General features: G+C 41.3%; 1 protein-coding gene across 1 annotated transcript; it reads left to right on the top strand.

Moving 5' to 3' along the window:
- On the top strand, positions 5,892-10,535 carry LOC102168768 (soma ferritin). The gene is made up of 4 exons (XM_005674882.3): positions 5,892-6,021; positions 7,001-7,144; positions 8,768-8,893; positions 9,976-10,535. Exons 1-4 carry the CDS (start codon positions 5,920-5,922, stop codon positions 10,192-10,194), a joined length of 591 nt encoding a protein of 196 aa, XP_005674939.1. The 5' UTR covers positions 5,892-5,919; the 3' UTR covers positions 10,195-10,535.

The raw sequence follows: 13,222 nt of genomic DNA on the forward strand, positions 1-13,222 counted from the left end.
GCTGCTAAGTCACTTCAGTCGTGTCTGACTCTGTTCGACCCCATAGACGGCAGCCCACCAGGCTCCCCCGTCCCTGGGATTCTCCAGGCAAGAACACTGGAGTGGGTTGCCATTTCCTTCTCCAATGCATGAAAGTGAAAAGTGAAAGTGAAGTCACTCAGTCGTGTCCGACTCCTAGCAACCCCATGGACTGCAGCCCACCAGGATCCTCCATCTATGGGACTTTCCAGGCAAGATTACTGGAGTGAGGTGCCATTGCCTTCTCCAATTCAGTTATACAGGTATATAATAGTTTGCATTTGTTTATCCCAAACTCCCAATGCATTCCTCCCCAGCCCTCCTCCTTTTTGGCAATCACGAATCTGTTCTCTATGTCCTGTGAGTCTGCTTCTGTTTATAGATAAGTTTGTTTGTGTCACATTTTATTTATTTATTTTTATTTTATATTGGAGTATAGTTGATTAACAATGTTGTGTTCTTTTCAAGTGTACAGCAAAGTGATTCAGTTATATGTACATATATGAAAGTGAAAATCACTCAGTCATATCTGACTCTTTGTGACACCATGGACTATATAGTCCATGGAATTCTCTAGGCCAAAATACTGGAAAGGGTAGCCTTTCCCTTCTCCAGGGATCTTCCTAACCCAGGGATCAAACCTAGTTCTCCTGCATTGTAGGCAGATTCTTTACCAGCTGAGGCACCAAAGAAGCCCAAGAATATTGGAGTGGGCAGCCTATCCCTTCTCTAGTGGATCTTCCTGACCCAGGAATCAAACCATGGTCTCCTGCTTTGCAGGCGGATTCTTTACCAGCTATACATGTATTTATTCTTTTTTCAATTTCTTTTCCCATTTAGGTTATTACAGAATATTACGTGGAGTTCCCTGTGCTATACAGTGGGTCCTTGTTGGTTGTCTATTTTAAATATAGTAGTGTGTCACACCAATGTTTGTTGCAGCACTGTTTACAACAGCCAATACATGTAAGCAACCTAAATGTTCATCAATAGAATAATGGATACATAAGATGCAGTGTGTGTATATATATATACACTATATATATATATATATATATACACACACCATATATGTATAAAGACCCCACACCACATTCTTTTTAACGGCTGAGTAATATTCCATCATATATATATATATATATATATATATATATATATATATACATAAATAATGCTGTTTGCAGCAACATGGTACTCTTGCATAGAAAATCTCATGGACGGAGGAGCCTGGTAGGCTGTAGTCCATAGTGTCGCTAAGAGTCGGGCACAACTGAGCGACTTCACTTTCACTTTTCACTTTCATGCATTGGAGAAGGAAATGGCAACCCACTCCAGTGTTCTTGCCTGGAGAATCCCAGGGACGGGGGAGCCTGGTGGGCTGTCATCTATGGGGTCACACAGAGTTGGACATGACTGAAGTGACTTAGCAGCAGTAGCAGGATAGACTCTAAGAGATTATCATACTAAGTGAAGTAAGTCAGAGAAAGACAAATATCATATGATACCACTTTTATGCAGAATCTAAACAAAATAATACAAATGAACTTGTATTTACAAAACAGGAATAGGCTCACAGACTTAGAAAACAAACATATGGTTACCAGAGGGGAAATGAGGTGCAGTGAGGGATAATTGGGAGTTTGGGATTGAGAGAGCAATATTTCTTAATAATATTTAATCCACAAGAATAGGAACATTTTCTTCACATGTGTGCAGTTATGTGTTTTTGGCCCAGATGGAAAGGTAGAATCATGGAATATTTACGTAAAAATATCTTCTAGATTATCCTGAAATATTCAAACTCTCATTATCATCTCCCACTAGGTAAAACCATTATCTTCCAGATTTACAACTTGTAGATGGAGTCATATTAACAGTAATAATCCAGATTTTGTTGACACTTGTCATGAACAGAGGTTCATGACATTGTACAGGAGGCAGGGATCAGGACCATCCCCAAGAAAAAGAAATGCAAAAAAGGAAAAGGGCTGTCTGAGGAGGCCTTACAAATAGCTGTGAAAAGAAGGGAAGCAAAAAGCAAAGGAGAAAAGGAAAGATATACCCATTTGAATGCAGAATTCCAAAGCATAGCAAGGAGAGATAAGAAAGCCTTCCTCAGTGATCAGTGCAAAGAAATAGAGGAAAATGATAAAATGGGAAAGACAAGAGATCTCTTCAAGAAAGTCAGAGATATCAAGGGAACCATTTCATGCAAAGATGGGCATAATAAAGGACAGAAATGGTATGGACCTAACAGTAGCAGAAGATATTAAGAAGAGGTGGCAAGAATACACAGAAGAACTGTGTCAAAAAGATCTTTATGACCCAGATAACCAGGATGGTGTGATCACTCACCTAGAGCCAGACATCCTGGAATGTGAAGTCAAGTGACTTAGGAAGCATCACTGTGAACAAAGCTAGTGGAGGTTATGAAATTCCAGTTGAGCTATTTCAAATCCTGAAAGATGATGCTGTGAAAGTGCTGCACTCAATATGCCAGCAAATTTGGAAAACTCAGCAGTGGCCACAGGACTGGAAAAATGTCAGTTTTCATTCCAGTCTCAAAGAATGGCAATGCCAAAGAAAGCTTGAACTACCACACAATTGCACTCGTCTCACACACTAGCAAAGTAATGCGCAAAATTCTCCAAGCCAGGCTTCAACAGTATGTGAACTCTGAACTTCCAGATGTTCAAGCTGGATTTAGAAAAGGCAGAGGAATCAGAGGTCAAATTGCCAACATCCGTTGGATCATTGAAAAAGCAAGAGAGTTCCAAAAAAACATCTACTTCTGCTTTATTGACTATGCTAAATCCTTGACTGTGTGGATCACAGCAAATTGTGGAAAATTCTGAAAGAGATGGGAATACCAGACCACCTTACCTGCCTCCTGAGAAATTTGTATGCAGGTCAGGAAGCAACAGTTAGAACTGGACATGGAACAATAGACTGGTTCCAAATAGGGAAAGGAGTATGTCAAGGCTGTATATTGTCACCCTGCTTATTTAACTTCTGTGCAGAGTACAGCATGAGAAATGCTAGGCTGGATGAAGCACAAGCTGGAATCAAGCTTGTTGGAAGAAATATCAATAACCTCAGATATGCATATGTTATCACCCTTATGGCAGAAAGTGAAGAACTAAAGAGCCTCTTGATGAAAGTGAAAGAGGAGGGTGAAAAAGGTGGCTTAAAACATTCAGAAAACTAAGATCATGGCATCTGGTCCTATCACTTCACGGCAAATAGATGGGGAAACAGTGGGAATAGTGAGAGACTTTATTTTGGGGGGCTCCCAAATCACTTGCAGATGGTGACTACAGCCATGAAATGAAAAAACACTTGCTCCTTAGAAGAAAAGCTATGACCAACCTAGATAGCATATTATAAAGCAGAGACATCACTTTGCCAAAAACGTTCTGTCTAGTCAAAGCTATGGTTATTCCAGTAGTCATGTATGGATGTGAGAGTTGGACTATAAAGAGAGCTGAGTGCTGAAGAATTGATGCTTTTGAACTGTGGTGTTGGGGAAGACTTTTGAGAGTCCCTTGGACAGCAAGGAGATCCAACCAGTCCATCCTAAAGGAAATCAGTCCTGAATATTCATTGCAAGGACTGATGCTGAAGCTTAAACTCCAATACTTGGCCACCTGATTTGAAGAACTGACTTTTGAAAAGACCCTGATGCTGGGAAAGATTGAAGGGAGGAGAAGGGGACAACAGAGGATGAGATGGTTGGATAGCATCACTGACTCAATGGGTGTGAGTTTGAGTAAGCTCCAGGAATTGGTGATGGACAGGGAGGCCTGGCGTGCTGCAGTCCATGAGGTCACAAAGAGTTGGACTGTGCAACTGAGCTGAACGGAACTGTCCTCACTTCTCACATAGGACCGTAATGTCACGAAAAGGTCCCCCAAATTTTTCTGGGATTTCAGATAATGTTTCACTTGTGCTATAAGTAAAACCAGTTACCTGTCTAGTCCACCTCCTTTTTTCTTTCCTCTTCTCAGCTCTAACCATCATTGGCTAGATGTTGCTGAGTTTTCTAGTGACACTGCCTTCCCCAGGATGCTGCCACAGACGTCCTGGAAATGCCAAAGCAGTGCTGTGGTGTGTGCAGAAGCATAGACTGCACTTCCCTGGTGGTTGATAATCTGCCTTCCAAAGCAGGGAACATGGGTTTGGTGCCAGGTCAGGGAACTAAGATCCCACATGCTGCAGGGTGACTAAGCCCTGAGCATCACAATGAAGATCCCAGTGCCTCAACTCAGACGTATTTACGTTGATATATGACAGAAACCAAACCAATATTATAAAGCAATCATCAGTCAATTAAAAATAAAATTTTAAATTAATATAAATAATTTTTTTTAAACAAAAGGAAACACAGAATGTCCCCTTGGAGGTTCCCCAGCAGACTATTTGTGTCCCATGTCTTGGGACAATTTCTACTCAAAATGTGATCCATGGGCCAGCATCATTGGGCAGAATTGTTAGAAATGCAGACTCTCAGGTCCTGTATATCAGAATCTGCCTTTTAAGAAGAGTCCCAGGTGATTCATATACAAGTGACGGTCTGAGGAACACCTACTCAAGACATGCTCTGAGGCTACAATAAGAGCAGTGTTGGGTCAGAAAACAAAAGTAGCAAATAATAGCCCCTTTTATAATGATTTCTTCTCTCTGAAGAACTTGTCTTTATGACTGGGCTAAACGTAGGCTGCGTGGTCCCTTCTCTTAGGATGCACTCTCCCTCAGGAGCCCCTCGATCCTCACTGCCTCACCGAGAGAGCCTTTTGATGACCTGTCCCTTCTATTTCAGTGTAACCAGATGTGGCTTGGGCTCAAACTAAGAATCCACCACACTATGGGAGATCTTATACCACTACACATGTAAAATAATTTTTTTGGTAACAAATATTGATTCAGCAGCTATCATTTCCTAATGGCGAAAGAACCAAAAGGTTCCCACATGGAAGGGTCTTACTGTAGCTTGGAGAAACCGGCCTTATATCTGGACCCTACAGCCTGTCTGTGCCCTTTCTCCAGGTGAAACACCCTCTTCCAGTTCTATTTCTCTACATTCTTACCCACACTCCAAGGCCAGTTTCAAATGCCAGTTTATCAATGTAACCCGCTGTAATTCCCTCCTATAAATATGCCTTTAAGAATTCAGAAGCTTGTGTGTGTTCAGTTGTGTCTGACTCTTTGCAACCCTGTGGACTATAGCTCACCAGGTTCTCTGTCCATGGAATTTTCCCAGCAAGAATGCTGGAATGGGTTGCCATTTCCTCCTCCAGGGGATCTTCCTGACCTAGGGATCGAACCCGCGTCTCTTGTGTCTCCTGAGTTGGCAAGCAGATTCTTTACCACTGGGGAGCTCTGACAAGTCAGAAGTCCCATCATATCCTGCTTTAAGATTGTATATGTTGAGGCCTTGTGAGAAGGGAATATGTCCCTTATAGGCAAAAAGTGTATTTTAGTCAGTTTTCTTAGATTCTCTATAGGACCTAGCATCATATGCCATAAGTACTTTTTGAAAAAAAGGAAACAATTAAAGGTAATGAGTCTATTCTGTTACTGCTTCCCCATTCAGGAAGTGTTTAAATCAGCCTTCTCAAATCATAGTCAGAGAACATGAGGGCAAATACAAAACACTGGTTGGGATAGTTAGGAGAATTCACTTTTTTCCCCACCTTTTTCTCTATCAGATTGGTTCTTTCATGCAAAACAACATCCGCATTGGTAGGTCAGTAGCTGTAATCTCAGCTGAATAGCATTTCATCTTGTTTCCAGCTGAATAGAAGTGGGCTGGCTATATATATATTTAAGCCTGTTAGTATTTAAGAAGTCTCTTACTTTGGCGGGCAGCACTTTTTATGCCTGGTTTTTCCTAACGTTGAGATGGCATCCCAGGCAAAGGGCCTTCTTTCTGAAGAATGTAGGGATGCTATTAATCGGATAGCATCTTACGAGCTGCATGTCAGTGATGCTTATTTATCTATGGTTAGTATGTGTCCTGGAGTCACCATCAGGGAGGTTTCAGATCTGGCCTGGGTAATATATCCCACAAAGCCTTACTCATTTTTGTTGCAGGCATGTTTGTTGTTTGATACTAGAGGGAACAACAGTTTAGCAGCTGGGATTTTGCTGCTCTGAGGCCCAGTGATTTAGACCTGTGATTGCAAACTGTGGGTGAATAGTTGGAGGAATAATTCTTTTCCAGAGTAGTCCCAAAATTGGTGTGGGCATCAGACACGGTTATAAATAATTTTTCATCTATCTGCTAGTTTGAAGCTAGTGTTGATATGGTAGGGTTAATGAAATAGTTTGACTTTTGTAGAGTTCAATGGTTTTACACATTTTCTTAAGTGTATTTACTTATTGGCTGCGTTGGGTCTTCATTGCTGTTGTGTGTGCTTTCTCTAGTTATGGTGAATAGAAAGTACTATAGTTGCAGTGCATGGACTTCTCATTACAGTGGCTTCTCTTATTGCAGAGTACAGGCTCCAGGCACATGGGCTTAGTTGCCCTGAAGTATGTGGGATCTTCCTGGACTAGGGATCAAACCAGTTTCCTTTGCATTGGTGGGTGGATTCTTAACCACTGGACCACCAGAGAAGTCCCAAGATTGACTCTTGAACGTCACTTACTTTATGCTGGACTTCTGCCAGTTGTCCACATAAATACTGGTTATAGTGCTAGCATATAGGGTTCATAAACCTGACCCTTAAAGAGGCCTAATGGCCAAATGCTAGGCACCAGTGTGTTAAAACCTGAGTCGCGTCTCTTTGAGGTAGCCTGCGTTTATGAAGGCAGTTGGGGCCTTCTGGAAGTCAAAGAGCAAACTGAGAACCCTGGACTGAACAAAGAAGGCCTCTTTTGGACAGCCATAGAGATAACAAAGTGAGTTTGCGTGAGATTCCGGTCCTAAACATCGACTCCTCTCACCTGCAGTCTCTCCCCATTCTTATCCCTGCTCCAGGCCTGTTATTACATTGAAGATTCAGAAGCACCTACTTTTCATACATTCTTCCAAGACCAAGCTGATGTGAAGAGGGAGCATGCAAAGCAGTTCATAAAATATCTAAGAAAATATAAGTGTACAATCTGTCTTCCGGTGATTAAGGTGATGATGTAGCTTTGTTATGGTGATCTCTATAGGGCCTTTGCTGGGTCTAGATAACAAAGTTATTAGTTGTTATCTGACTTGTTTCATTACTCATGTTCCTACATGGGATTATAGCAGCTGACTGAGGGTAAGCAAGTATCTTGTTTATAACCTCTTCATATCATTTTGAGTAAATTTCAGTCACTAAATCTTAGTTTTTCTTTTCTGAAAGAGTGATACAAAGTGTGACCTCTGGACCAGCAGCACCAGCATCACCTGGGACCTTATTAGAAATGCAAATTCATAGGCCCCACTCTAAGAAACTGAGTTACCCTCTCTAAGAGTGGGGCCCAAGGAGCTAAAGAGCTTAACAAGCGCTCCAGATGATTCTAATCCTCTGTATAGTTTTGAGAAGACCTACTGTTCTCTTCTAGCGTGGTTTGTATCTTATGTTAGCTCTTTAATTCAGATACATCCTCATGTAGTTAATACAGCTGCCTCTTCAATGTATTTAATAAAACAAACCTTTTTTCCACTGGAACAGACTCTACATTTGTAGAGCTGTACGTTCTAATTGCTACATGCTGCCACTGCCGCTTAGTTGCCTCAGTTGTGTCTGTTGACTCTGTGCCACCCTATGGACTGAAGCCTGCCAGACTCCTCCGTCCATGGGATTCTCTAGGCAAGAGTAAAAGAGTGGGTTGCCATGCTCTCCTCCAGGGGATCTTCCCAATCCAGGGATTGAACCTGGGTCTCCTGCATTACAGGCAGATTCTTTAACGCTGGGCCACCAGGGAAGCCCTGTTGCTACACACTTTTCTCTTATTTCCTCTTTCTTAGGAATAATTACTATTACCAACTTAAACATTATGAATAGGGACACACCCAAATGATAGAGAATAGGCATTTATGTTCTCAAAGGGCTTCCCCTGTGGCTCAGATGGTAAAGAATCTGCCTGCAATGTAGAAGACCTGGATTTGATTCCTGGGTCAGAAAGATCCTTTGGAGAAGGGACTGGCAACCCACTCCAGTATTCTTGCCTGGAGAATCCAGTGGATACAGGAGCTTGGTGGGCTACAGTCCATGGGGTCTCAAAGAGTCGGACACAACTGAGCGACTAACACAAACATACATATTTATGTTCTAAAACCAGGAGAGAGAAAGTGACAATCTAAAATTGATTTACTCCTAATGTTTTTGATATACTCTAAAGAAACAATCTAAACCTTAGTTGAAGCTATTACATTTGGAAATATCCCTCCTTCTCTGAAGGGTTCTTTTAACTCCAGGTCTCCAAAGACAACTAAATGTCTGGTGATAATTGAACCGAACTACTCTCCAAAGCTAAAGGAATTCCAGAGCTAATGAAAGAGCACACATAACTGTGCCTAGTGGTAGCCATGCTTTGCAGAACATTAAAGTCACCTGGAGAACTTTTAAAAGCCCTGCTCCTCAGTACCAATTAAGTCAGAATGTCTGCTGCTGAAAGCCAGACAGCAGTATTTAAGGGGCTTCACTGATTCCATCATGCCACAAACCATGGAAACTACTGGCCTCTGCAGGCCTATAAATCTACCCAGAAAGTAAGGTGTAAGCTGTGCCTCAGCTAGGAGAGTGACTTCCCTGTTTCTCTCCAACAGAGGCCTGATTTAGATAACTGGGGAACTGGTAAACAAGCTCTGCTGTCTGCTCTGCAGTTGGAGAATGAGTTAAACAAGCTCCTTCAAGACCTGAAGGCCTCAGCTTCTAGGAACAGAGAAACCAATGTAAGTAGTAAACGGGTCATTTCACTTCTAGATGATGGCTGGCTTCTAGGAAATGAACCCCAGGCAGTGGATCATCTAATGAGTTTATCTCCTCTGAAGGAAGTATATGAACTTATTTCTTAGAGTAGTTGGGAGGTGGGAGGAGCAGGGGCCCTGGTAAGGAGGAATGCAACTCAACACAAAATGGAGAAGACTTTTCGGGAATAATCTGCACTCTGGATATTCAAATAAACCCATCTTGAGAATTGCTATCCTAGACTACCCCCACAAAAGTGAATGTCAATGGTGACCTATTCTATAGACTTCTCTGAAGTGTTCTTTGGTCAATGGTGAACACTCTATTGCAGTGATAACATTTCTCACCAAACTTCTTAGTTTCTCTGGAGGTTGAAGAAAATGATCTAGTAGAAGAGCTATCAACCTTGTTGCATATTGGACTCACTGTAGACCCCTGAAAACTATCAAATGCCTGAGCCTTACACCAGAACCCTAAAATTTCAGTGCTTGGGAATGAGGTCTGGGAGCCTACTTGACACTTACCTACGATTCAAATAGGGTGAAAAACCACTATAGTAGTAGCTTATTAAATTACCCTGTGCTTTTGAAGAGATGCCTTAATGCTCATACTCACTGAAAGTGGTTGTTTGGTGGGAGGGGGGTTCAGGATGGCGAGGGGGAGACACACATATACCTGTGGCCAATTCATGTTGATACATGGCAAAAACAATCACAGTATTGCAAAGTAATTATCCTCCAATTAAAATAAATAATTTTAAGAAAAGATAACATTGTAAACCAACTATACTTGAATAACTTTTTAAAAAAGTGGATGTTTGTGTTCATCTGGAGGTCTTGAATGTCAGAGATTGATGCCTTTGAACTTCATTATGCATGTAAATCATCTAGTTCCTTCTTAAAACATAGATTTTGATTTAGTAGGAGTGGCAGAGATTCGAGATTCTGCATTTCTGACAAGCTCCTAAAACTGCTTGTCCATGAACTATAATTTGGGTAGCAGATTAGATTGTCTCCTGCTGCAGACAAGGTCCTTAATGAGTTTTTTCTTGTTTTTATTTCTGTAGCTCTTACGCTTCATGAAAAAGTTCCTGGATGAACAGACCAGGAATATAAGCTATCTGGAATACCAGCTTAATTATCAGAAGGATTTGGAAAAGTCAACCCAGAGTGAAGGACAGCCTGAAAATGCCGCCGGACCATCTGGAACAGCAGGTCAAGAGACAGAATCTGCAGGCAACTCTCCAAGTCCTCCTGCCCAGAAGGTCCCAAAGTCAGCTCCTTAAGAATCCTGATCTCCATTCGACAGAAGTATGCTTTTCTTTTCATCTCAGATCCTAATCCTCCTTGTTGTACATGCAAATAAATGTGTTTTGCATTATGATTATGTGTAGAGAAATTGCTATTGGAGCACAAGAAAGGTTAGGTTCATACATGGGAGTTTGAAAGCTTCCTGAGGTACCGTGGATGCATTAGACTTAAAAATAATATATAATTCCCTCAACACCCAGATGTAGAGTCAGGTTCTAGTAAACTCAGTTAGTCCAAGTGGACACAGATGAAATTAAGTAGCAAAACCTGATGTCTTGCTAATTCTCCTCCCCGCAACTTAATATATTGCTGCTGCTACTGCTAAGTCGCTTCATTTATGTCCGACTCTGTGCGACCCTATGGACAGCAGCCCACCAGGCTCCTCTGTCCACAGGATTCTCTAGGCAAGAAAACTGGAGTGGGTTGCCATTTCTTTCTCCCCTTAATATCTTAAGTTTACAAAATAGTAGGGTTTTCTAGTAAATGCAAAGCTAAACTTAAACAAGAGCTCTTGGTCTAGAAAAGATGACTTCACTTGAAAGATACACAGTGAATACGTAGCTGCAACCCAGGTGCCCTTCCAGTGCTGGAGGCAGGCGTAGAGAACGGGTACCCAGGTAACTAAGACTCGACAGACCAGTGTAGGATGGCCCTACCCCCTCCTCTGTGGGCCAGCCAGCAACTCCTGGGGGAATTGCTTTCAGGAGCAAAGAATGAGCATGCAATCACGGATCGCACCCAAGGGCCTCAGGTGGCTAGTAGCACCTCGGTAAAGCAGGGGTCTGTAACAGGTGCCTAAACTCTGGGATCTAATGTCTGATGATCTGAGGTGGAGTTGATGTAATAATAATAGAAATAAAGTGTGCAGTAAATGTACTTGAGTCATCCTGAAACCATCCCCAACCCCTGGTCGGCAGAAATACCTTCCTTGAAACCAGTCATTGGTACCAGAAGATTGGAGACCACTGCTCTATAGGATTGTGTCCTGACTTGAAAACGAACTCAGTGGCTTCGAATAAGTTATTTGCCTTACTCACTGATCTAGTTTAATCATCTGTAAAGTGGGATTACTGTTACTTAGCACAATCCTTCTATTAACTTTATGAACTGTGTTGTGCTTAGTTGGTTAGTCATGTCCAAATAAAAGGATTAAGGATTATATAAAGTATCTAAAAACAGTGCCTGCTCAGATTATGTATTCTGTTATTTGTTCAATAAATAGTGCCACTGCTTAAACATGTAGAAAGCCGGTACATAAGAGAAGCACTGACAGTAAGAAAACAAATCACTGAAATTAAGCCAGAATCTTAATACATTTAATCTTAGGATAATCTTGTTTGAAACAAGGATAAGTGATCATGAGAAAGAACCAACTATATATCTGGGAAAACTGAAGTTAACAAATGGGCTGAATATTCAAATAAACACAGCTAATCAAACAAGTGATCTGGAAGTAAGCTAAGAAGTTCTCTGGCAAAAGAATAAAGAAATGGTCTTTAAAAGTTAAAACATGGAGTTGCAACAAAAGATCTGATTAGAGTTCCAAGAGGAAAGAAATCTATTATAGTGAAATTTTAAAGCATCAAGGATGAAAAAGTTTGCCATTAAGTCATCATTTAAGGAAAACTGATGTATTAACTTTGGAGGGGCTCCAAAATCACTGCAGATGGTGATTGCAGCCATGAAATTAAAAGACACTTACTCCTTGGAAGAAAAGTTATGACCAACCTAGACAGTATATTAAAAAGCAGAGATATTACTTTGTCAACAAAGGTCTGTCTAGTCAAGACTATGGTTTTTCCAGTGGTCATGTATGGATGTGAGAGTTGGACTGTGAAGAAAGATGAGTGCTTAAGAGTTGATGCTTTTTAACTGTGGTGCTGAGAAGACTCTTGCGAGTCCCTTAGACTGCAAGGAGATCCAACCAGTCCATCCTAAAGGAGATCAGTCCTCGGTGTTCATTGGAAGGACTGATGCTGAAGCTGAAACTCCAATACTTTGGCCACCTCATGCAAGGAGTTGACTCACTGGAAAAGACCCTGATGCTGGGAGGGATTGGGGGCAGGAGGAGACGGGGACGACAGAGGATGAGATGGCCAGATGACATCACCGACTTGATGGACATGAGTTTGAGTGAGCTCTGGGAGCTGGTGATGGACAGGGATGCCTGGCATGCTGTGATTCATGGGGTCGCCAAGAGTCGGACACAACTGAGCAACTGAACTGATGTATTAATAACAGCTTTTTCACCAATATTAGAAGCAGAAATAAGAAAAATCTTCCAAACACTGGAAGGGGAAATTAATAGACCTAGGATAGAATAGACCAATTCAGGTATACACTAAACTTATCAGAAGCTTTTAACCTGAAGACCTTTACTGTGAACAATATCACTGTTTCAATAGCAAAATATAAGGGCATGCGCTTCTATGGGCAGATTCAAAGTAACCTAGCTGATATTAATACAAGTGTGCTATGCTTGAGCAATTCTAATGGGAAAGAGTACGCCCCTAGGGAATAGTCAACCACATCATGGATTTTTCCTACCTTTTCTACAAGTCAAACATCTTGAAAATCATTGCCATGTCAAGCTTGTCACCACTGGAGAAATACTAGTGTACAAAGCACTCTTCAATAAAGTTCTCACTTTTACAATTACTAATTTATATTAATTTTATACTTATTAGTGAATGATAGAAATTCACATTAAATTGAGAATAAGACAAAACCACATTATCCTCAGCACTAATTATTTTGTTCTGAACATTCTCAAACAGCATTTCTCAACCTCAGTACTATTTTTTTTAATTGATGATATTCCCCATTCTATATATTACATTCCTGTGACTAATTTTCTTTATTATTTTATTTATTTTTGGCTGTGCTGGGTCCTCATTGTTGAGCAGGTTTTCTCTAGTTGTGGCGAGTGGGGGCTACTCTCTGGCTGTGGTGCACAGGCTTCTCACTGTGGTGCTTTCTCTTGTTGTGGAGCACAGGCTCTAA

This window comes from Capra hircus, chromosome 1 (genome assembly GCF_001704415.2).
Source record: "Capra hircus breed San Clemente chromosome 1, ASM170441v1, whole genome shotgun sequence".
In the NCBI taxonomy this organism is placed as follows: Eukaryota; Metazoa; Chordata; class Mammalia; order Artiodactyla; family Bovidae; genus Capra; species Capra hircus.

Excerpts from the sequence above, each read along its gene's own strand:
- LOC102168768 (XM_005674882.3), top strand. The coding sequence starts at position 5,920 with ATGGCATCCCAGGCAAAGGGCCTTCTTTCTGAAGAATGTAGGGATGCT. Across the intron at positions 6,022-7,000 it reads GTGATGCTTATTTATCTATG|GCCTGTTATTACATTGAAGA; the intron begins GTTAGTATGTGT and ends TCCCTGCTCCAG. Across the intron at positions 8,894-9,975 it reads CTAGGAACAGAGAAACCAAT|CTCTTACGCTTCATGAAAAA; the intron begins GTAAGTAGTAAA and ends TTATTTCTGTAG.